The 26,014-nt window shown below is 40.8% G+C and overlaps 1 protein-coding gene across 3 annotated transcripts; it reads left to right on the top strand.

Moving 5' to 3' along the window:
• The first annotated feature begins 3,139 nt into the window (after nucleotides 1-3,139).
• LOC133543354 (AP-1 complex subunit sigma-2-like) lies at nucleotides 3,140-24,685 on the top strand. Of its 3 annotated transcripts, XM_061887884.1 has the most exons (7): nucleotides 3,140-3,256; nucleotides 3,679-3,857; nucleotides 10,113-10,221; nucleotides 10,297-10,434; nucleotides 10,726-10,756; nucleotides 13,209-13,271; nucleotides 16,599-18,495. In XM_061887884.1, the coding sequence occupies exons 2-6, from the start codon at nucleotides 3,679-3,681 to the stop codon at nucleotides 13,268-13,270; spliced, it is 519 nt and encodes a 172-aa protein (XP_061743868.1). In that variant the 5' UTR covers nucleotides 3,140-3,256; the 3' UTR covers nucleotide 13,271; nucleotides 16,599-18,495. The 3 variants fall into 3 exon arrangements, with proteins under 3 accessions (XP_061743868.1, XP_061743869.1, XP_061743870.1); XM_061887885.1 differs by lacking the exons at nucleotides 10,726-10,756; nucleotides 13,209-13,271; nucleotides 16,599-18,495 and adding an exon at nucleotides 23,028-24,685; XM_061887886.1 differs by lacking the exons at nucleotides 10,726-10,756; nucleotides 13,209-13,271.
• Nucleotides 24,686-26,014: the final 1,329 nt, after the last annotated feature.

Below are 26,014 nucleotides of genomic sequence, written 5' to 3'. Positions count from 1 at the left end.
GAAGTAACTTTAACAGGGACAGTAAGTCACTTTAGTAGGGATAGGAAGTCACTTTAACAGGGATAGGAAGTCACTTTAGCAGGTATAGGAAGTAAGTTTAGGATGCACAGGAAGTAACTTTAACAGGGACAGTAAGTCACTTTAGTAGGGATAGGAAGTCACTTTAACAGGGATAGGAAGTCACTTTAACAGGGATAGGAAGTCACTTTAACAGGGATAGGAAGTCACTTTAGCAGGTATTGGAAGTAAGTTTAGGATGCACAGGAAGTAACTTTAACAGGGATAGGAAGTCACTTTACCAGGGATAGGAAGTCACTTTAGCAGAGATAGGGAGTAAGTTTAGGATGCACAGGAAGTAACTTTAACAGGGACAGTAAGTCACTTTAGTAGGGATAGGAAGTCACTTTAACAGGGATAGGAAGTCACTTTGGCAGGGATAGGAAGTAAGATTAGGATGCACAGGAAGTAACTTTAACAGGGACAGGTAGTCACTTTAGTAGGGATAGGAAGTCACTTTAACAGGGATAGGAAGTCACTTTAGCAGGTATAGGAAGTAAGAGTAGGATGCACAGGAAGTAACTTTAACAGGGACAGGTAGTCACTTTAGTGGGGATAGGAAGTCACTTTAACAGGGATAGGAAGTCACTTTAGCAGGTATAGGAAGTAAGTTTAGGATGCACAGGAAGTAACTTTAACAGGGTCAGGTAGTCACTTTAGCAGGTATAGGAAGTAAGTTTAGGATGTACAGGAAGTAACTTTAACAGGGACAGTAAGTCACTTTAACAAGGATCGGAAGTCACTTTAACAGGGATAGGAAGTCACTTTAGCAGGTATTGGAAGTAAGTTTAGGATGCACAGGAAGTAACTTTAACAGGGATAGGAAGTCACTTTAACAGGGATAGGAAGTAAGTTTAGGATGCACAGAAAGTAACTTTAACAGGGACAGTAAGTCACTTTAGTAGGGATAGGAAGTCACTTTAGCAGGTATAAGAAGTAAGTTTAGGATGCACAGGAAGTAACTTTAACAGGGACAGTAAGTCACTTTAGTAGGGATAGGAAGTCACTTTAGCAGGTATAGGAAGTAAGTTTAGGATGTACAGGAAGTAACTTTAACAGGGACAGTAAGTCACTTTAATAGAGATAGGAAGTCACTTTAGCAGGTATAGGAAGTAAGGTTAGGATGCACAGGAAGTAACTTTAACAGGGACAGGTAGTCACTTTAGTAGGGATAGGAAGTCACTTTAACAGGGAATGGAAGTCACTTTAGCAGGTATAGGAAGTAAGTTTAGGATGCACAGGAAGTAACTTTAACAGGGACAGTAAGTCACTTTAATAGGGATAGGAAGTCACTTTAACAGGGATAGGAAGTAAGAGTAGGATGCACAGGAAGTAACTTTAACAGGGACAGAAAGTCACCTTATGAGGAACAGGAAGTCACCTTATCAGACACAGGAAATCACCTTAGCAGGGACAGGACGTCACTTTAGTAAAGACAGGAAATAACTTTTGGAACACAAGAAATAACTTTAGTAGGGACAGGAAGTAACTTTAGGGGGAACAGGAAATAACTTTGACAGGGACAGGAAGTCACTTTAGGGGGCACAGGATGTAACTTCAACAGGGACAGTAAGTCACTTTAGCAGCGACAGTGAGTCACTAACAAAGACAAGATGTAACTTTAGGGGTACAAGAAATAACTTTAGCTGGGACAGGAAGTCACTGTTGGAGGCACAGGAAGTAACTTTGACAGGGACAAGAAGTTACTTTAACAGGGACAGGAAATCACTTTAGCAGCGACAGAGATTCAGGTACAAAGACAGGAAGTAACTTTAAGGGCACTAGAAATAACTTTAGCAGGGACAGGATGTAACTTTAGCTGGGACAGGAAGTGACTATCAGGGATACAAAGTGACTTTAGCAGGGACAGGAAGTGGAACCCATGTAAGGTCAAAGGTAAATATTCTCCATTATTATATTTTTATTACACATGCAAGCAACAACTTCACACAAGTTCTACAACATACAAGCCTGTCTTTAGATTTCAATATTTTTATTGTTTTATTAAATAATCAAAACAATACAAACACCAATATTTTATCATTTAAATTTGTAGAAATAACATTATTTAATTATTCTATTTTTAATCAACAATATAAAATACATATACATATATATATATATATATGTATATATATATATATATGTGTGTGTATAAATATATATGTGTGTATATATATATATATTTTTTAAAATATAATAATTCATTAAATACACTATATTTTATATGATAGCATTGTTATGATCATTTTAATTAGATGCAACACAACTAAGAAATGCATAAAAAAATACGTGCATGCTTTATTAATTTCATTATATGGATAATTTTCTTTTTTTATTTTGTTAAAACAAACAGCAAATAAAAAAATACAGTCTCTTGTTTTTTTATGACTGTTTTTTATACACTTTTTAAAAAAAACTTAAATACACTTGATCACTTTGTCTTTAAATGCATGGAATAATAAATGGGTAACAATATCTGGGCTCGATTATTTTTCTCTTCCAGGGTTAAAGGGTGAAACCGTCAAAGGCCACTAGGTTACCTATTTCATGTCAATTCTGATCATTTAGTTAATAGTGTTGACATACTTCAGGAGAAGGTAGAATTCGGTCGAAATCATTTTTTTTTTTCAATTTTAGATTCTTATTGAGATTACCATGAATTTATTATTGTGGACCCTGAAAAACTTATTCGGGTGTTACCATTTAGTGGTCAATTGTACGGAATATGTACTAAACTGTGCAATCTACTAATAAAATTATCAACCAATCAATCAATCAATCAATCAATCAATCAATCAATCAATCAATCAATCAATTGAATTTCATTTGAGCTATTTTTATTTTTACAGATGGATAATGCGAGTACAACAAAACTTAATAGTTGAAAAATAAAACTGACGTTTATCAAGTTTATCAAGTAATCATCAAAATGAGAATTACCCTCTCCTGAACCGTTATTTATTTTGCCTCGTCCAATCCGCGCCGCCGGGCTTTGATTGACATTTCCAGCAGCCATACAGCGCGACGTCACAAATACAGATCACATAGAAGGCGGGAATTAAATTCGTAGCCAATGAAATATCCACTTCCGCGTTCCTCTGTCCAATCAGGAACTCGATGGCGAGTAGCAGCGGCCGCGGCCGGTGATGGGTTCCACATTTCTTCTTCGGAGTGGAAAAGTGTGCTAATATTAAAGGTAACAAGTTTGTATTAAACACTTTTGACGTTTTTAAGTTACGCTGTTGCTTTATTGTTCTGTGTTGTGATTCGAAAATGGCTAGTATTCGCCAAAATACGCCGACTGTACTTCCGTTAGGTTGTGTTATGTTGCTCTTCTGTTAGGTCTGAAATCCGAATGATTTTAATGCGCCGCCTTTTCCTCTTTTTATTTACCTTCAACCTTCATTAGCTGACTTTGAGACGTTTTTTTCCTATTATTTCTCATCAACATTTGTTCTGTGCTTATTGCAAACTAGCTGTTCCTTTTATTTCTGTCCTAAACAGCATTGGTGAGGTCATTTTGTCCCACTTCCTGTGTTGGTGAGGACCTTTTGTCCCACTTCCTGTGTTGGTGAGGACCTTTTGTCTCACTTCCGGTTTCCCCTTCCTTCCTTTCAGATGCAGTTCATGCTTCTTTTCAGCAGACAGGGCAAGCTTCGCCTGCAGAAGTGGTACGTGCCGCTGTCGGACAAGGAGAAGAAGAAGATCGCCAGGGACCTGGTGCAAACCATCCTGGCGCGCAAACCCAAGATGTGCAGCTTCCTGGAGTGGAGGGACATGAAGGTGGTGTACAAGAGGTGCGTGTACGGTGTCACACATTCCTTTTTGCATCTGGCAACATGCGCCTCCTTCAGCGAGGGCCTGTTACTCTCTGCAGTTGACACCTGCCGCCACTATTTGGCCTGGCGATTACGTAGCGCCAAACTAAGAAAGGTCAAATTGTGCAGGGGGGGGGGGGGTTTAAATGTTTTTGTTTTGTAAAAAAAAATGCTAAAATTGATATTATATATCTATATATATTTAAAGCAAAACTTTGCTCTTCTTTCTTACATTTTTACTGTTAGTTTTTTCCCCCAGCAATATGCCGTGAGCTCCTTCTGTCAGATTATAATAATAATAATAAAAATAATAATACAATTTTGTAAGTGCATAAAAATTATGTCTGTACAAAAATAATAATTTTTACTTACACAGTTAACCATGTTTATTATTATTGGGATTTTTCTAAAAAATGACTTCGTAAGTCAAAAGTATTATTTGTATTTTTTAATGAACTAACTAAAACTGTGTTTTTTTTATTTTGATCTTTATTTTGAGAGCTTCTAGTAGATTTTTCCGCCAAAGGCCGCATACTGGATACTATTTTGATATTTTTTTATTGTTAAAAAATGCTAAAATATATATTATATATATTGAAAGGCCTACTGAAACCCAATACTACTGACCACGCAGTCTGATAGTTTATATATCCATCCATCCATCCATCCATTTTCTACCGCTTATTCCCTTTAGGGGTCGCGCCTATCTCAGCTACAATCGGGCGGAAGGCGGGGTACACCCTGGACAAGTCGCCACCTCATCGCAGGGCCAACACAGATAGACAGACAACTTTCACACTCACATTCACACACTAGGGCCAATTTAGTGTTGCCAATCAACCTATCCCCAGGTGCATGTCTTTGGAAGTGGGAGGAAGCCGGAGTACCCGGAGGGAACCCACGCATTCACGGGGAGAACATGCAAACTCCACACAGAAAGATCCCGAGCCTGGATTTGAACCCAGGACTGCAGGACCTTCGTATTGTGAGGCAGACGCACTAACCCCTCTGCCACAGTGAAGCCCAATATCTCTATATATATTTAAAGTTTTGCTTTAAATATATCTCTATATATATTTAAAGCAAAACTTTGCTCTTCTTTCTTACATTTTTACTGTTATTTTTTTCCCCCAGCAATATGCCGTGAGCTCCTTCTGTCAGATTATAATAATAAAAATAATAATACAATTTTGTAAGTGCATAAAAATTATGTCCGTACAAAAATAATAATTTTTACTTACACAGTTAACCATGTTTATTATTATTGGGATTTTTCTAAAAAAATGACTTTGTAAGTCAAAAGTATTATTTGTATTTTTTCATGAACTAACTAAAACTGTGTTTTTTTAATTTTTATCTTTATTTTGAGAGCTTCTAGTAGATCTTCAGCTTTTTCCGCCAAAGGCCGCATACTGGATACTATTTTGATATTTTTTTAATTGTTAAAAAATGCTAAAATATATATTATATATATTGAAAGGCCTACTGAAACCCACTACTACCGACCACGCAGTCTGATAGTTTATATATCCATCCATTTTCTACCGCTTATTCCCTTTCGGGGTCGCGGGGGGCGCTGGCACCTATCTCAGCTACAATCGGGATTTTTTAAGTGTCAAAAAGTTTGGATTTTTTTCTGTCAAAAAGTCTGGTTTTTTTTCTAAGTGTCAAAAAAGTCTGGATTTTTCTAAGTGTCAAATAATCCGGATTTTTTTCTTTCCAAAAGTCTGGATTTTTTCTGTGAAAAAAGTCCGGATTTTTCCTGTCAAAAAGTCAGGACTTTTTATAAGTGTCAAAAAGTCTGGATTAAAAAAAAAAAAGAAGCATTTGTTCTTCCTCTTAATTTGACCGCTTACTTCAAAAAGACCCAGTACTCTCTTCAGTTTAATGGCGGAACACTGATTGTTGGAGTTGTCGTGACTTCCTGTGATGTGGAAAGAAGAAAAGCGCCAACAAATAGCCTCTAGGATCACAGACGACTTCCTTCTCCAGCCGGCGGTCACGTTGGAGAGCGCGTGAGGGATTATCCGCGGCAAAGAACCTGGGGCGGGATCAGCTTAACTTCTCGGCGCCGCCTCAGCACAATTGGACCGTTTATGGCACACCAGCGTTACCAACACCCCAAGATAACTACTTCCATGACCCGAAACGTCAGTTTGATTAAATGATTGAAACTTTTATTAGTAGATTGCGCAGTACAGTACAATTGACCACTAAATTGTAACACCCGAATAAGTTTTTCAACTTGTTTAAGTCGGGGTCCACGTTAATCAGTTCATGGTCTGCAACATCTTGGAGAACATGTGCCTCATGTGGGGTTTCTCACAGCCAATCAGTGCAGGAAGGTTGGATTCAAAATGAAATTTGCTATAATTAATTTAGTCATATGTCACGCCCGGTTGCTGACTCACTTCGGAACTCGGCGATCACTGAGAGGGGACTCAGCCAAACTACCTTGAGGTAATGCTGCGATTTTACACGCCAACTAAGTAAGTGATTAAAAAAAAATAAAAAAATAAAAAATACGCCAGCTTGATGCTAATATACATTGGCTGGGCTATCAACATGCTACTGGTTTACATTGGCGATTTCAACACTTACAAATCTGTTCATGACAACTACAACGAAGATGCACGTTACAATCAAACCGCTGGTGTGTAATAAGTGCAATACTTACAGTATTAACACTTCGTAGGGCGTAACACAAAAGACAAAACAACACAACATAGACTATGCACTTCTGCCGTCTAACATATTGGACTTGTAACTGTCATTGAGACTCATAAATATGATTATATATATATATATATATATATATATATATATATATATATATATATATATATATATATATATATATATATATAACTAAATACAGAGTCTCGGAAAACTGGCGTGCACAAGCAATCCCTCAGAAAGCTGGCGTGCACATCACTTGTGCACGCCAGCTTTCCGAGACTCTTATTTTGTTAGCGCAGGCAGCATGAAGCAGGGCTTTTATTGTGAAGATAGGAAATGTGCAGTCGGCCTTTAGAGTTTTGACGGAAGGGGACGGCGCGAAAGTCTGTTGAAATAAAAAGTGTTTCTCGCCTTCCTCTCTGTCATTTTTTCATAATAATGAACCGGCAGCAGCCAGCGTCATCTCACAAGACCCTCGGGTGCCGTGAATGTCAATCAAGCAAGCTACGGAATTTGCCGCCAATGTTTTTCTTGTAAAGTGTATGGAAGCTGGATGAATTAGATGCCAAAATCCAACCACTTTCATGTGGTATTGTACAGAAAGGACAACTTTTTTTCTCCTCCATTTGAAAATGTGGGCGTTATCATCATTACTGTCTGATTCCAATCAATGCAAGTCATCAGAATCAGGTAATACACCAACTTATATTCTTGTCTTTGTGAAAGAAAGACATCTATATGTGTTACACATGCTTGTATTATCATTAAACACATTTAACTTGTTTACAAAAATGTCTCTTTCATAAATAAATAAATATAAATGATATATATAAATGAGGGCTTCACGGTGGCAGAGGGGTTAGTGCGTCTGCCTCACAATACGAAGGTCCTGCAGTCCTGGGTTCAAATCCAGGCTCTGGATCTTTCTGTGTGGAGTTTGCATGTTCTCCCCGTGAATGCGTGGGTTCCCTCCGGGTACTCCGGCTTCCTCCCACTTCCAAAGACATGCACCTGGGGATAGGTTGATTGGCAACAGTAAATTGGCCCTAGTGTGTGAATGTGAGTGTGAATGTTGTCTGTCTATCTGTGTTGGCCCTGCGATGAGGTGGCGACTTGTCCAGGGTGTACCCCGCCTTCTGCCCGATTGTAGCTGAGATAGGCGCCAGCGCCCCCCGCGACCCCGAAAGGGAATAAGCGGTAGGAAATGGATGGATGGATGGATATATAAATGAGGTAGATCCCCTCAAGTTGGTCAATTGAAAAGTAGCTCGCCTGCAGAAAAAGTGTGGGCACCCCTGATGTAGACGATATGAATGGTTGGTGTTGGAATTTTTCAAAACGGTTAAAAAATGTTGACCTAGTGACAGTTTTAATTCAAATGGGTATTTCAGAATGTTGATAATGTCGAGGATGAGTGGAATGTGTGGATGTTGGAATGGTTCAAATCGGATGAAAAATGTGGGATATGCAGTAGATTGTAAATTCCTAATCATTGTCAATGGGGAGAAAATTACTGGAAATTTCAGGAAAACCGGGAAAACATGTTTTGTGTTTGAAATATGTGAAAGGCAGTGTTGGCGGAGGATGGTTTAAAGGTCGGAATCGGGTTAAAAAAAAAAAATGGTGCAACATTTTTTTTTAGATATTTTGGCCATTGTCGCCCATTCTTTTGAATGAGGATTCAACTCCACTCGCATTCTGTCCAGCTTGTACTGGAGAAGGCGGGGCTGGATAGTATTAATTAAATTAATTAATTAAGTAATTAGTATCAATAAAAAAATGTGTCTGATAAAACGGTTGAAATAGTTTTTTTTCCTTGTTGGAAAAGAGGTGAGGAGACCCTGCCCCAAGTGGAGGAGTTCAAGTACCTCGGAGTCTTGTTCATAAGTGGGGGAAGGGTGGGTCGATAGGCGGATCGGTGCGGCGTCTTCAGTAATGCGGACGCTGTATCGATCCGTTGTGGTGAAGTAGGAGCTGAGCCGGAAGGCAAAGCTCTCAATTTACCAGTCCATTTACGTTCCCATCCTCACCTATGGTCATGAGCTTTGGGTTATCCCCCGAAAGGACAAGATCACGGGTACAAGCGGCCGAAATGAGTTTCCTCTCCCTTAGAGATAGGGTGAGAAGCTCTGTCATCCGGGAGGAACTCAAAGTAAAGCCGCTGCTCCTCGACATGGACAGGATCCAGATGAGGTGGTTCGGGCATCTGGTCAGGATGCCACCCGAACGCCTCCCTAGGGAGGTGTTTAGGGCAAGTCCGAACGGTAGGAGGCCACGGGGAAGACCCAGGACACGTCGGAAAAGACTATGTCTCCCGGCTGGCCTGGGAATGCCTCGGGATCCTCTGGGAGGACCTGGAGGAAGTGGTTGGGGAGAGTGAAGTCTGGGCTTCCCGCGACCCGATTTCGGATAAGCGGAAGAAGATGGATGGATGGATGTTATCACGATATGTGTCTGATAATATCGTAATATCGCTAAAATTCGCTCCATTCTGTCCACTAAAGACGCTGAGATCATTATCCATGCGTTTGTTACGTCTCGCCTCGATTACTGTAACGTATTATTTTGGGGTCTCCCCATGTCTAGCATTAAAAGATTACAGTTGGTACAAAATGCGGCTGCTAGACTTTTGACAAGAACAAGAAAGTTTGATCACATTACGCCTGTACTGTATATACCTTTATATACATATATACATACATATATACCTATACTGGCTCACCTGCACTGGCTTCCTGTGCACTTAAGATGTGACTTTAAGGTTTTACTACTTACGTATAAAACACTACACGGTCTAGCTCCAGCCTATCTTGCCGATTGTATTGTACCATATGTCCCGGCAAGAAATCTGCGTTCAAAGGACTCCGGCTTGTTAGTGATTCCCAAAGCCCAAAAAAAGTCTGCGGGCTATAGAGCATTTTCCGTTCGGGCTCCAGTACTCTGGAATGCCCTCCCGGTAACAGTTTGAGATGCCACCTCCGTAGAAGCATTTAAGTCTCACCTTAAAACTCATTTGTATACTCTAGCCTTTAAATAGACTCCCTTTTTAGACCAGTTGATCTGCCGTTTCTTTTCTTTTTCTTCTATGTCCCACTCTCCTTTGTGGAGGGGGTCCGGTCCGATCCGGTGGCCATGTACTGCTCGCCTGTGTATCGGCTGGGGACATCTCTGCGCTGCTGATCCGCCTCCGCTTGGGATGGTTTCCTGCTGGCTCCGCTGTGAACGGGACTCTCGCTGCTGTGTTGGATCCGCTTTGGACTGGACTCTCGCGACTGTGTTGGATCCATTGTGGATTGAACTTTCACAGTATCATGTTAGACCCGCTCGACATCCATTGCTTTCCTCCTCTCCAAGGTTCTCATAGTCATCATTGTCACCGACGTCCCACAGGGTGTGAGTTTTCCTTGCCCTTATGTGGGCCTACCGAGGATGTCGTGGTGGTTTGTGCAGCCCTTTGAGACACTAGTGATTTAGGGCTATATAAGTAAACATTGATTGATTGATTGATTGATATCTCATTTAGTGGGACTGATAAATGTTTCATTGTTGTTGCAGATACGCCAGCCTGTACTTCTGCTGCGCCATCCCGGAGCAGGACAACGAGCTGATCACGCTGGAGATCATCCACAGATACGTGGAGCTGCTGGACAAATACTTTGGCAGCGTGAGCGCCGTCTCCGCGACCTCGTTTGACCTCCTGGCTCCTCGACTCCCAACACCTGCTCTTTGCCGCCGGCAGGTGTGCGAGCTGGACATCATCTTCAACTTTGAGAAGGCCTACTTCATCCTGGACGAGTTCCTGCTGGCCGGCCAAGCCCAGGAGACGTCCAAGAAGACCGTGCTGAAAGCCATAGAGCAGGCCGACCTTCTGCAGGAGGTGAGCTGGACCTTGATCAATTATAGATTTTCATAGGTGATCATTCCCAATTGATATGGATCAATCAATGACATTGATAGATGATCATTATAGCAAGCCCAATATTTATCTTTTTAAATCACTTCTAATCTGACAATGATAATAATAATGCTCTAATTAGCATGCTAACATTCTTTCTTTTCTTCCAGCTTATTGTTGTTGTTATTGTTTTTTTTTTTTTTTTTAAATCACCCTGTCAGTCACATTTCTGTCTTTGCTTCTTTATTCTCTTGCTTCTTTTGGCATTTGCAGAACATAGACTCTCAGTCGCGCATGTTTGCAGGTACTGTTAGCACTCATGCTAATATTGGTAGCAGTTAGCACTCATGCTAACACTGTTAGCTGTTAGCACTCACACTAGTTGTATTAGCTGTTAACACTTGTGCCAGTAGTGTTAGCTGTTAACACCCGTGTTCGTAGTGTTAGCTGTTAGCACTCATGCTAGTTGTATTAGCTGGTAACACTCATGTTAGTAGTGTTAGCTGTTAGCATTCATGCTAGTCGGGTTAGCTGGTAACACTCATGTTAGTAGTGTTAGCTATTAGCACTCATGCTATTTGTATTAGCTGTTAACACTTGTGCCAGTAGTGTTAGCTGTTAACACCCGTGTTCGTAGTGTTAGCTATTAGCACTCACGCTAGTTGTATTAGCTGTTAACACTTGTGCCAGTAGTGTTAGCTGTTAACACCCGTGTTCGTAGTGTTAGCTGTTAACACTCATGCTAGTTGTATTAGCTGGTAACACTCATGTTAGTAGTGTTAGCTGTTAGCATTCATGCTAGTCGGGTTAGCTGGTAACACTCATGTTAGTAGTGTTAGCTGTTAGCACTCATGCTAATAGTGTTAGCTATTGGCACTTGTGCTAGTAATGTTAGCTTTTGATTGATTGATTGAAACTTTTATGAGTAGATTTCACAGTACAATACATAATCCGTACAATTGACCACTAAATGGTAAAACCCGAATAAGTTTTTCAACTTGTTTAAGTCGGTGTCCATGTTAATCAATTCATGGTAGCTGTTAACACTTGTGCCAGTAGTGTTAGCTGTTAGCACCCGTGTTCGTAGTTTTAGCTGTTGTGCGAGTCGTGTTAGCTGGTAACACTCATGTTAGTAGTGTTAGCACTTAGCACTCATGCTAGTCGTGTTAGCTGTTGGCACACGTGTTAGCCGTGATTGCTGTTAGCACTCATGCTAGTTGTATGAGCTGTTAACACTTGTGCCAATAGTGTTAGCTGTTAGCTTTTAGCACTCATGCTCGTAGTGTTAGCTGTTAGCAATCGTGCTCTCAGTTTTGCATGTTAGCACTTGTGGTGGTTGTGTTAGCTGGTAACACTCATGTTAGTAATGTTAGTTATTAGCACTTGTGCTATTAGTGTTAGCTATTAGCACTTGTACTAGTACTATTAGCTATTAGCTCTTGTGCTAGTCGTGTTAGCTGGTAACACTCATGTTAGTAGTGTTAGCTATTAGCACTCGTGCTCATAGTTTTAGCTGTTAGCACTTGTGCTAGTCGTGTTAGCTGGTAACACTCATGTTAGTAGTGTTAGCTATTAGCACTTGTGCTAGTAGTGTTAGCTATTAGCACTTGTGCTAGTACTTTTAGCTATTAGCTCTGGTACTAGTCGTGTTAGCTTGTAACAGTCATGTTAGTAGTGTTAGCTGTTAGTACTCATGCCAGTCGGGTTAGCTGTTGGCACTTGTGTTAGCCGTGATAGCTATTAGCACTCATGCTAGTTGTATTAGCTGTTAACACCTGTGCCAGTAGTGTTTGCTTTTAGCACTCGTGCTTGTAGTTTTAACTGTTAGCACTTGTGCTAGTCGTGTTAGATGGTAACACTCATGTTAATAGTGTTAGCTATTAGCACTTGTGCCAGTAGTGTTAGCTATTAGCACTTGTGCCAGTAGTGTTAGCTATTAGCACTTGTGCCAGTAGTGTTAGCTATTAGCACTTGTGTTAGCTGTTAGCACTCGTGCTCGTAGTTTTAGCTGTTAGCACTTGTGCTAGTTGGTAACATTCATATTAGTAGTGTTAGCTATTAGCACTTGTGCTAGTAGTTTTAGCTATTAACATTTGTGCTAGTCGTGTTAGCAGGTAACAGGCGTTAGTAGTGTTAGCAATTAGCACTCGTGCTAGTAGTGTTGCTATTAGCACTCGTGCTAGTAGTGTTAGCCGTTAACACTCACTTTTACAGTTTTTTTGACAATTATGACTAAAACACTGAAAATGTACATGAAAACAAAGAATGGGAACCTCCATTTAGGAACCCCTCTATGCAAACTTTTGGGTTTGGGAACTTTTACATCACGGTTTTATATACATGCTGTAAGCACCTTACATTTTGGACTGGTACTTTTTTCATACACTTTGAACCCTGCGGCTCATAAAACGGGGAAACTAATTCATGGATTTTTCTTCTGCTGACGGCCATAATGTAAATACTTAAATAACAAAAACAAATAGGAAAACACACTGAAAATTCATTTTAGTGCTTTGAACCAGAGATAGAAGTGCTGTTCCATCTTCCAGCCATCCATAGCGGTTCTACTTATATGGGTTCTTCATTCTTCACAATGTAACTAAAACAATTCTTACATACTAGAGCGTCCCTCCCGTGTGTGACGTCTGTACGAGTGTTTTCATGCATATTTGCACATGCTATCGTAACGTAATCAAGCTAGCGTCGTTAGCATTAGCCAATATGCTAACAAGTTTACAAGTATTTTTTACTCACAGGTATGATGGTCCCAAATGTCACCTCAGAGTCTTCTGGGCTCTTCCAGAATTTGACCCTTTAAGGTGAATACGCCATGTGGATTTGGGTCACCAGTACAGTAGTAGTACTAGAAGAGTCCTGTAGTGGACAGGATCCTAAATCACACCTTAGCTCATGTTTGTAGCGCCCATGTCCCGTTAGTTAATTCTGGTTCCAATGGTCCTGGCTGGGTTGTAGCCCAGTCTTCCTAGTCCAGTTCCTTGCCCAGTCTCCAGGGGCCTCATGTAAAGAGAGTTGCGTGGCTTTCTTTCAAGAAATTGCGTAATGTAAAGGGAAAAGAATCAGATGCATTGAAGTAATCAAGCACATGGCCATCAACTTGGACCACGCCCCCTCATACATATGCAAATCATGCTGAAGTAGCCATGAAGGAAGTGTAGAAGAAGACAGATGTGGCCAAAAGTAACTCGTTGAAGATAAAAAGTCATCTTCAGTTTGTCCCGTGGGACGTCATGTGTTTCATAAGGCATGTTACCCACATTGTCTTCATTTTACTAGTCTGATTATGTTGCTGCTGACCTTTAATTGTGCGCTGATTAGAGGAGTGCACAGCATTAACCTGTATGACCTAAAGCAAGCAACCTTCCCCAGTCCTGGTGCAAAAACAGTCATATATATATATATATATATATATATATATATATGTATATATATATATATATATATGTGTATGTATATATGTATGTGTGTATATGTATGTGAATGTGTATTTATATATGTATATGTATATATATGAATGTAAGCTTTCTGCCTCTGTCCCAGCAGCAAGCATTGTCCCGCCCACACAACCATCTGATTGGTTACATACAAAGCCAATCAGCAGTGCGTATTCAGAGCGATGTAGTCAATGCTTTAGCGTCGAGCAGATATTCGTTTAGCTCGGTTGGGGCGGTTTAGCTCGGTTGGTAGAGTGGCCGTGCCAGCAACTTGAGGGTTGCAGGTTCGATTCACCGCTTCTGCCATCCCAGTCACTGCCGTTGTGTCCTTGGGCAAGACACTTTACCCACCCGCTCCCAGTGCCACCCACACTGGTTTGAATGTAACTTAGATATTGGGTTTCACTATGTAAAGCGCTTTGAGTCACTAGAGAAAAAGCGCTATATAAATATAATTCACAGGTGAGCAGCGGACAGGTTACGAACCCCAAATTATAAAAAACACTTCCTGGTCACAACTATTACAAACATCACTATGAGCCCGTTGACCTTCTAGAAACTTAAACTGCAGCTCAGCTCGCTCACAGTATAGGCTTGAGGTGAAGGCTAATTAGCTTTTAGCGTAACGTTAGCTCATTTTGCTGTGTGCGTGCGTGCGTGCGTGTGTGCTAGGGGCAGCAAAGCCATGTCTGTTATTCCATTGAACTCCATTGTGTTTAGGGATGAATAGTCTCCTATTATTTCAGCAATAGTTCCATTAATCATTAGTAATGTAGCAGCCTAGTTTTGAATGGCAGGGTCCCTGCTATCACATGTTGATAAAAATATAACATTTACATAATAAAAGTCAACTACAGGCTTCCCAAATGCTGTAATAAATTAAGCATGATGAGTTGACTTAAAACTGTTTAATGTTGCACTTTTTATATGTAGAAGAAAGGTTTTGTCATTTTATTTAATCAAAGCCACAACTTGAGGCAGTTTAATGAGGATTAACGTGGGCAGAATTATTATAGTGTTCCCAATGTTAAAAGGATAAACCCATTGTTTACAAATTTGGTAAATAAATAACCAACAAATTTATATTTTATTGTTTTCTTACTGTACCGAAAATGAACCGAACCGTGACCTCTAAACCGAGGTACGTACCGAACCGATTCAGGAGGAACAGTGTGGTTTTCGTCCTGGTCGTGGAACTGTGGACCAGCTCTATACTCTCGGCAGGGTTCTTGAGGGTGCATGGGAGTTTGCCCAACCAGTCTACATGTGCTTCGTGGACTTGGAGAAGACATTCGACCGTGTCCCTCGGGAAGTCCTGTGGTGAGTGCTCAGAGAGTATGGGGTATCGGACTGTCTTATTGTGGCGGTCCGCTCCCTGTATGATCAGTGCCAGAGCTTGGTCCGCATTGCCGGCAGTAAGTCGAACACATTTCCAGTGAGGGTTGGACTCCGCCAAGGCTGTCCTTTGTCACCGATTCTGTTCATAACTTTTATGGACAGAATTTCTAGGCGCAGTCAAGGCGTTGAGGGGTTCCGGTTTGGTGGCCGCAGGATTAGGTCTCTGGTTTTTGCAGATGATGTGGTCCTGATGGCTTCATCTGACCGGGATCTTCAGCTCTCACTGGATGGGTTCGCAGCCGAGTGTGAAGCGACCGGAATGAGAATCAGCACCTCCAAGTCCGAGTCCATGGTTCTCGCCCGGAGACGGGTGGAATGCCATCTCCGGGTTGGGGAGGAGACCCTGCCCCAAGTGGAGGAGTTCAAGTACCTAGGAGTCTTGTTCACGAGTGAGGGAAGAGTGGATCGTGAGATCGACAGGCGGATCGGTGCGGCGTCTTCAGTAATGCGGACGTTGTATCGATCCGTTGTGGTGAAGAAGGAGCTGAGCCGGAAGGCAAAGCTCTCAATTTACCGGTCGATCTACGTTCCCATCCTCACCTATGGTCATGAGCTTTGGGTTATGACCGAAAGGATAAGATCACGGGTACAAGCGGCCGAAATGAGTTTCCAGGTCTCTCCCTTAGAGATAGGGTGAGAAGTTCTGCCATCCGGGAGGAACTCAAAGTAAAGCCGCTGCTCCTTCACATCAAGAGGAGCCAGATGAGGTGGTTCGGGCATCTGGTCAGGATGCCACCCGAACGCCTCCCTAGGGAGGTGTTTAGTGCACGTCCAAACGGTAGGAGGCCACGGGGAAGACCCAGGACACGTTGGGAAGACTATGTCTCCCGGCTGGCCTCGGGATCCCCCGGGAAGAGCTAGACGAAGTGGCTGGGGAGAGGGAAGTCTGGGTTTCCCTGCTTAGGCTGTTGCCCCCGCGACTCGACCTCGGATAAGCGGAAGAAGATGGATGGATGATGGATATATATATATATATATATATATATATATACACATACGTGCACAGGCTTGTTACATGAGGCCCCCGTTCCCCTGGAGACGTCCCCAACGTGTCTAAAGTCGGCCCTTTGTCCTTCATTGCCTATGTCCTGTCTGTCCATGTCAGGCAACCTGAAGACGTGGCATTTCATTACATTACTTTGTATGATAACAAACACCCTGCTTCTACACGTCCACTACTTGATCCAACAACAACAACAACAACAATAATAATAATGATAACAACAATCATAATAATAATAATAATAATGTGTGCATGTTTTCCTGCTTGCTGTTGAAAACTGTTTGTCTCCGCAGCCCCGTCACGACTACTTTCATGTCCCTGTGTACTGAACTGGCCGCCCTCCATCTTGTGTGCATGCCGTCCCTCTGCATGTGTCCCCGCTCTGCGCCCGCCACTCCCTGGCTAAAAGTGCACCCTTTCTCTCCGAGACGAGTCCCAAGTACCAATGATCCAGTCCTCACAAAATGTTGAATTGGATCACGTGACGTGTGTGTTGTCAACATCTCTTGTATTATTCATCTAAATTGGGGGCGGCATAGCTCGGTCGGTAGAATGGCCGTGCCAGCAACTTGAGGGTTGCAGGTTTGATTCCCGCTTGTGCCATCCTAGTCACTGCCGTTGTGTCCTTGGGCAAGACACTTTACCCACCTGCTCCCAGTGGCACCCACACTGGTTTAAATGTAACTTAGATATTGGGTTTCACTATGTAAAGCGCTTTGAGTCACTAGAGAAAAGCGCTATATAAAATATAATTCACAAATATAATTCACAAATGAGATATTTAGCATATAGAAAGTGTTTATCAGCATCTTTAATGCGTCAAAGTGTGGCCCATCTTGTCATTTTAATATAATTTTACACTCATCTTCATTGTTTTATCTGTTACAGTGTTAACATACGACTTATTTGTCATCCTTATCGGAAATACATTCTATTTAACAGTAAATTCCTACTGACTAACTGGATTGATTACATGTTTATGCTCGTTAATTATTTTTTTAAAATTTCAATTAAGTTTTACTAGGGCTCCAGCACCCCCCACGACCCCAAAAGGGACAAGCGGTAGAAAATGGATGGATTCCAATCAAGCTAATACATATCCCCCCTCTTTTTCATCCGTGGACCACTTATATTGACTCATATTCGGTTCTATCAAAACAATCTCACAGGTTTGAAACTAAATTGGCCCTAGTGTGTGAATGTGAGTGTGAATGTTGTTTATCTATCTGTGTTGGCCCTGCGATGAGGTGGCGACTTGTCCAGGGTGTACCCCGCCTTCCGCCCGATTGTAGCTGAGATAGGCGCCAGCGTCCCCCGCGACCCCAAAAAGGGAATAAGCGGTAGAAAAATGGATGGATGGATGGATGTTTGAAACCCAAAACAGTGTGCCCCCTAGTGGTCATCCACTCGATCATTTAAACTACAATCATCACGTGACCTAAGTAGTACACTTTTTTTCTAGAATTTAGCTCGTTTTTGTTTTCTTTGTACACATTTATTCGTATTTCTTTCTGACGTGAAGATAATTATTGTTCTATTTACTAGTACAGAGTTACTACTGACTTATTTGCTAGATATGTCGATTCATTAGTTTTTGTCGTTAACTGAAGGTAACTTTAATTTTTTAAACGTGTTAACATAGCAATTTTGTTTCAACTATGTTTTAATATTCCAGCGTATTTTCCTTTTCTACTGTACTTTACAAATATTGACTCATATTCTTTACTGTAGTACTTTCATAGGTGAACTACCACATGGCACAAGTATGTTGACATATGAAATGCTGGGAAGTGCGCCCCCTAGTGGCCATCAGTGGATGGTGTCCAGGCAGTAATTACTGTAGTAGATCACACATATATACATGTATTTTTTTCTCTTTGTACTTCATCCATTGCAGTATTTGTTATTTATAGTGAACGCTGTGTATTATTAGTTTTTTTTAAATGCACAGTAATAATCAATAATGATTATATTATAATTAATAATTAATATTGTTGCTATAATGAATAACATAATATGTGATTTCTCCCGATTATATTTAGGCTTTTGTAAGTATGAAATATAGCAGATATGTGTTGAATATTTAGGATTGTTTTATAAAAGGCGAGCTGTAATTTATAGATTTGATGGCGTTGCTTTCAGTGTTGATTATATTTACTATTAAAAATGTGCTGATGATGTTGACACATGCATGATTGTATATTTTATTTATGGATCTCTTCTCTACCATCTACTACTAAGATGCAAACGTAAGTCCGGCTTCTTTCTGCTACCAACCCAAAAAAAATACATCACTTGTCATTGTTGACGTTTTGTTTCATGAATGTTTACTTTTTGTATGGTAACAGTTATATTTCAGCCCCAAAAACAGTGAAGTTGGCATGTTGTGTAGTTCGTAAATATCAATCAATCAATCAATGTTTATTTATATAGCCCCAAATCACAAATGTCTCAAAGGACTGCACAAATCATTACGACTACAACATCCTCGGAAGAACCCACAAAAGGGCAAGGAAAACTCACACCCAGTGGGCAGGGAGAATTCACATCCAGTGGGACGCCAGTGACAATGCTGACTATGAGAAACCTTGGAGAGGACCTCAGATGTGGGCAACCCCCCCCTGTAGGGGACCGAAAGCAATGGATGTCGAGCGGATGTTCAATCCATAGTTGCTCCAACACAGCCGCGAGAGTTCAGTTCAAAGGGGATCCAAGACAGCAGCGAGAGTCCCGTCCACAGGAGACCATCTCAAGCGGAGGCGGATCAGCAGCATGGAGATGTCCACAATCGATACAGGCGAGCGGTCCATCCTGGGTCTCGAGTCTGGACAGCCAGTACTTCATCCATGGTCATCGGACCGGACCCCCTCCACAAGGGAGGGGGGGACATAGGAGGAAAAAAAGAAGCGGCAGATCAACTGGTCTATTTAAAGGCTAGAGTATACAGATGAGTTTTAAGGTGAGACTTAAATGCTTCTACTGAGGTAGCATCTCGAACTGTTACCGGGAAGGCATTCCAGAGTACTGGAGCCCGAACGGAAAACGCTCTATAGTCCTAAATAAAAAGAGAATACAATGATTTGCAAATCCTTTTCAACTTAATATTCAATTGAATAGACCGCAAAGACAAGATATTGAATTAAAAACTTCATTTTTTTTGTGAATAAATATTGACTTATAATTTAATGGCAGCAACACATTGCAAAAAAGTTGCCACTGGGGAATTTTTACCACTGTGTTACATGGCCTTTCCTTTTAACAACACTCAGTAAACGTTTAGGAACTGAGGAGACACATTTTTGAAGCTTTTCAGGTGGAATTCTTTCCCATTCTTGCTTGATGTACAGCTTAAGTTGTTCAACAGTCCGGGGTCTCTGTTGTGGTATTTGACGCTTCATAATGCGCCACACATTTTCAATGGGAAACAGGTCTGGACTACAGGCAGGCCAGTCTAGTACCAGCACTCTTTTACTATGAAGCCATGCTGTTGTAACACGTGGCTTGGCATTGTCTTGCTTAAAAAAGCAGGGGCGTCCATGGGAAAAAAAAGTTGCTTGGGTGGTGCATATGTTGCTTTCTGTTGTGCTTTGACTAAAGGGGACTAAAGGGAGGTGACGGCAACTGACACCAGAGAGAAGTAATGATCAATAATTTATTATATATATATATAGTCAATATATAATAAGAATAATAAACAATATTAACAAATAAACTAAGGAAATGAAGTGTGACAAAACTCAAAGAGTGTGTATGGTGGAAGACCATGTGTAGAATTTAACTGAAGTGTGTGTTGCCAAAGTGTTGAACGAGATACGAGGAAGTCCAGGAGGCAAACATATGATCAGGGGCGAGAGAGAGGCGTCAGAGTCCAGGGGCGAGCGAGGAGTCGAGGAACGAGGGAGGCAGTCAGAGGACAGAAGGAGATACGAGGAAAAGTGAAGACGCACAGCTCACTAACCAGGCGACGGAGAGTACTGCGGGAACACGGGAGAAGATAAGGGGACGAGTCACCCACGGAGAGAAAAAAACAAGAATAGAGCATTACGGTACAACATGAAAACTAAGTTCCTGCGTTGATCCTTGGGTCCACTGGTCTTTTATCCAGCTCGCCCTCATTATTTCCAGGAGTGGAGATTTGCGATTTGTGAGTGCAGGTTTGTCGCTGCGTGGGCGTGCTGCGCTCAGCGTGAGCGGGCGAGCAGTCGGTTGAGGAACTGTGACACTCAGATGCAGGAGGAAAAAGCAGACTGCACTTTCAGCATTAATGGTGCCTTCACAGATGTGTAAGTTACCCATGCCTTGGGCACTAATGCACCCCCATACCATCACACATGCTGACTACAACACACTAATACACCCCCATACCATCACACATGCTGGCTTTTCAACTTATAAAATAGACCTAAAAATTAGTGATCATCAATCTTCACCAAGACGTCACTTAAATGACATTCACGGTACCGGAGGGTCTTGTGAGATGACGCTGGCTGCTGCAAGATCATTATTATGAAAATATGACCGAGAGGAAGGCGAGAAACACTTTTTATTTCAACAGACTCTCGCGCCGTACCTTCCGTCAAAACTCTAAAGGCCGACTGCACATTTCCTATCTTCACAATAAAAGCCCTGCTTCATGCTGCCTGCGCTAACTAAATACAGAGTCTGGGAAAACTGGCGTGCACAAGTGATCCCTCAGAAAGCTGGCGTGCACATCACTTGTGCACGCCAGCTTTCCGAGACTCTTATTTTGTTAGCGCAGGCAGCATGAAGCAGGGCTTTTATTGTGAAGATAGGAAATGTGCAGTCGGCCTTTAGAGTTTTGACGGAAGGGACGGCGCAAAAGTCTGTTGAAATAAAAAGTGTTTCTCGCCTTCCTCTCTGTCATTTTTTCATAATAATGAACTGGCAGCAGCCAGCGTCATCTCACAAGACCCTCGGGTGCCGTGAATGTCAATCAAGCAAGCTACGGAATTTGCCGCCAATGTTTTTCTTGTAAAGTGTATGGAAGCCGGATGAATTAGATGCCAAAAACCAACCACTTTCATGTGGTATTGTACAGAAAGGACAACTTTTTTTCTCCTCCATTTGAAAATGTGGGCGTTATCATCATTACTGTCTGATTCCAATCAATGCAAGTCATCAGAATCAGGTAATACACCAACTTATATTCTTGTCTTCGTGAAAGAAAGACATCTATATGTGTTACACATGCTTGTATTATCATTAAACACATTTAACTTGTTTACAAAAATGTCTCTTTCATAAATAAATAAATATAAATGATATATATAAATGAGGTAGATCCCCTCGAGTTGGTCAATTGAAAAGTAGCTCGCCTGCAGAAAAAGTGTGGGCACCCCTGATCTAATCTAACCAACTGTAGTTACTGACAGTGGTTTTCTGAAGTGTTCCTGAGCCCATGTAGGGATATCCTGTTCAACTGTGGGATGTTCCGAATAAGTGTTTGATGAGTATTCCTCGACTTTCTCAGTCTTTTTTTTGCCACTTGTGACAGCTTTTCTAAAACATGTCGCAGGAATCAAATTCAAAATGAGCTAATATTTGCAAAAAAATAACAAAGTTTCTCAGTGTGAACATTAAATATCTTGTCTTTGCAGTCTATTCAATTGAATATAAGTGGAAAAGGTTTTGCAAATCATTGTATTCTGTTTTTATTTACCGTTTACACAACATGACAACTTCACTGGTTGTGGGTTTTGTATAGTATTTGTGTTACATAATTAACCAACCTTCAAGGACAAAGCTTTGAACTATGGGAGACCGGGCTTTCTGCTCCGCCGCTCCCAGTCTGTGGAAAGCTCTCCCTGACCACCTTAGGGCACCACAGACTGTGGATGCTTTTAAAAAAGGCTTAAAAACCCTTCTTTTAAAAAAAAAAAAGCCTTTTAATAGATATATGAACACTAGTTCAAGCTATTAGGCTGTTATAGTTATTATTTTTATTATCTTTTTATTATTATTGTTTTATTTTATTTGTTTATTAAATACACCGTAGCACTTTGAGGTTGTTTTCTCAATGTAAAGTGCTTTTTACAAGTAAAATATATTATTATTATTATTATTATTATAATTGGACAAAAATAAGATGCAACTTTTATAATTTAGAAATTGTGTTTACTGCCAAAATATGTTGTATCTTTATTTATAATAATCATTATAACTAATATTGCTTTGAGTGCAAAAGATTAACTCTAATACTTAGAAATATGTTTTTTTGACCTATAGTTATATTACATATGCAAATTTAGTATCAGTTAAACATATTTAATAGTTAAAAATATTAAACATTGTTTACATTGGCTACAACATATATAATAATAATGATCATGTATTAATGTTTGTATTTTTCTTTACAAAAAACCCAATATTTTTTTGAATAATGCAATGACCAAAAAAAAACATATTTAATTCTTATCAAACATATTCAACGTTTACATTTAACTAAAAAAGTGATCATACAATATTAGTACTAAAGTTGCATTATCACAAATAATATTTATTTATTATACTGCAAGGTGTAATATTAATGAAATATACAAAACTGGTCGAATGTTTTTTATTAAATAAATAAATAATTCAAACATTTAAGCACTACGTGAAGTTTAAGCTCGGTCTTTTTTTGTCAGTCTGTGTGAGCAAGACAGAAATATTTGTACAGTCACACTTTTATAAAAGGTTTGACATGTTGTTGTTGTTTACAGGATGGAGAGACGCCACGGAGTGTTCTGGAGGAAATTGGCCTGACTTAAAAGTGGCCTTCATCCTCGTCTTCCACAAGCCCCGCCCCCTTCCCTCCTGCTACACGTAAACAACTTGACAGTAAATACAGTTCATCTTTGCCAAGTCTATTACTTGCAAATATTCCACCTGACACACACACATATACATATATATGTAAGTAGTAAGTATATATGTACATATATATGTATGTATATATATACAAATATATGTACACACCTACATATATACAATATGTATAAACAAACATACATACACATACATGTATATACATATATCCATCCATCCATTTTCTACCGCTTATACCCTTTTGGGGTAGCGGGGGGCGCACACTGGCGCCTATCTCAGCTACGATCGGGCGGAAGGTGGGGTACACCCTGGTCAAGTCGCCACCTCATCGCAGGGCCAACACAGATAGACAACATTCACACTCACATTCACACACTAGGGCCATCTACATATAAATATATACACATACATGTATATATTTATATGTAGACATACATGCACATACATTTATATATATATACCAACCGGTATAGCTCGGTTGGTAGAGTGGCCGTGCCAGCAACCTGAGGGTTGCAGGTTCGATTCCCGCTTCTGCCATCCTAGTCACTGCTGTTGTGTCCTTGGGCAAGACACTTTACCCACCTGCTCCCAGTGCCACCCACACTGGTTTAAATGTAACTTAGATATTGGGTTTCACTATGTAAAGTGCTTTGAGTCACGAGAGAAAAGCGCTATATAAATATAATTCACTTCACTTCACTATATCTACTTATAGATGGATATATTTATATATATACATACATACACATACATTCATAGACATATATCTACTTATACATATTTACATTTTCATATATACATGTACATATACATAAATCTACATATAAATATATACACATATATATATACATACATACGTACACTCATTTATATATATATCTATCTTATTTATATATATACATATATACACAAAAACATATATCTACATATAAATATATACACACATATATTTTTTTATATATATATATATGTATATATGTGTGTATATATATATAGAAGGCGGTGTACACTCTGGACAAGTCGCCATCTCATCGCAGGTACATATAAATATATATATACATGTATATATATACATGTATATATATATATATATATATATATATATACCTGCGGACAATCGGGCAGAAAGCGGGGTACACTCTGGACAAGTCGCCACCTCATCGCAGGTATGTATATATATATATACATATATATATATATATATATATATATATATATATATATATATATACCTGCGGTGGCGACTTGTCCAGAGTGTACTCCACCTTCTGCCCGATTGTAGCTGAGATAGGCTCCAGCGTCCACCGCGACCCCAAAGGGAATAAGCGGTAGAAAATGTGTATATATATATATATATATATATATATATATATATATATATATATATATATATATATATTGTTTATAATCACTGTTTTAAAAGGGAAGTATTCTGTCAGCAGAGCCAAAGAGTGATGAAAAAGAGAACATCTTTATACATGTACTGTATTTGCACTGGAAGGATGTCCTCCACACCAACGTGGTTGTTAAAGAAATAAAAAAGTGTATTCAAGCTTGTACTTTCTATGTCAGTGTTGACTAACTGTCAGTGTTGATTAACTGTAGAGCTGGACCGTGAACGCCCCCTCGAAGGCCGCCAGCAACATGAGTTTGTCACTTGTAATACACGTTTCCATCATTGTGGCAGTGATGACAACATCCAACAAACAGAAGAAGTCATAGAGAAGTTTCTTGGTCGCAAAAATGATGACTAAAGTGGTGAAGCTGTATTTTCATTTCTACTTTCATTGTATTGACAGTTGAGTCAAAAACATCAATATTATTAATTTACTTTATTCTAGCACATATTTTGTATGTTATTTTTGAGCATCATGGAGCTCCTCCAACACGTCATGTTGTCCTCCAGCACGTCATGGAGCTCCTCCAACAAGTCATGTTGTCCTCCAACACATCATGTTGTCCTCCAACACATCATGTTGTCCTCCAGCACATCATGTTGTCCTCCAACACATCATGTTGTCCTCCAACACATCATGGTGCTCCTCCAACACATCATGTTGTCCTCCAACACATCATGGTGCTCCTCCAACACGTCATGTTGTCCTCCAACACATCATGGTGCTCCTCCAACACGTCACGGAGCTCCTCCAACACGTCATGGAGCTCCTCCAACACGTTTTGTTGTCCTCCAACATGTCATGGATCTCTTCCTACACATCATGGAGCTCCTCCAACATGTCATGGAGTTCCTCCAACATTTGATGTTGTCCTCCAACATGTCATAGAGCTCCTCCAACATGTCATGGATCTCTTCCTACACATCATGGAGCTCCTCCAACATGTCATGGAGTTCCTCCAACATTTGATGTTGTCCTCCAACACGTCATAGAGCTCCTCAAACACGTCACGGAGCTCCCCCAACACGTCACGGAGCTCCTCCAACACGTCACGGAGCTCCTCCAACACGTCACGGAGCTCCTCCAACACGTCACGGAGCTCCTCCAACACGTCACGGAGCTCCTCCAACACGTCACGGAGCTCCTCCAACACGTCACGGAGCTCCTCCAACACGTCACGGAGCTCCTCCAACACGTCACGGAGCTCCTCCAACACGTCACGGAGCTCCCCCAACACGTCACGGAGCTCCTCCAACACGTCACGGAGCTCCTCCAACACGTCACGGAGCTCCTCCAACACGTCACGGAGTTCCTCCAACACGTCACGGAGCTCCTCCAACACGTCTTATTGTCCTCCAACACGTCTTATTGTCCTCCAACACGTCACGGAGCTCCTCCAACACGTCATGGCGCTCCTCTAACACGTCATGGAGCTCCTCCAACATGTAAGGGTGCTCCTCCAACACGTCACGGTGCTCCTCCAA

This window comes from Nerophis ophidion, linkage group LG26 (genome assembly GCF_033978795.1).
Source record: "Nerophis ophidion isolate RoL-2023_Sa linkage group LG26, RoL_Noph_v1.0, whole genome shotgun sequence".
NCBI lineage: Eukaryota > Metazoa > Chordata > Actinopteri > Syngnathiformes > Syngnathidae > Nerophis > Nerophis ophidion.
The sequence above is the reverse complement of the archived record's forward strand: the minus strand, read 5'-3'. Positions and strand labels throughout refer to the sequence as shown.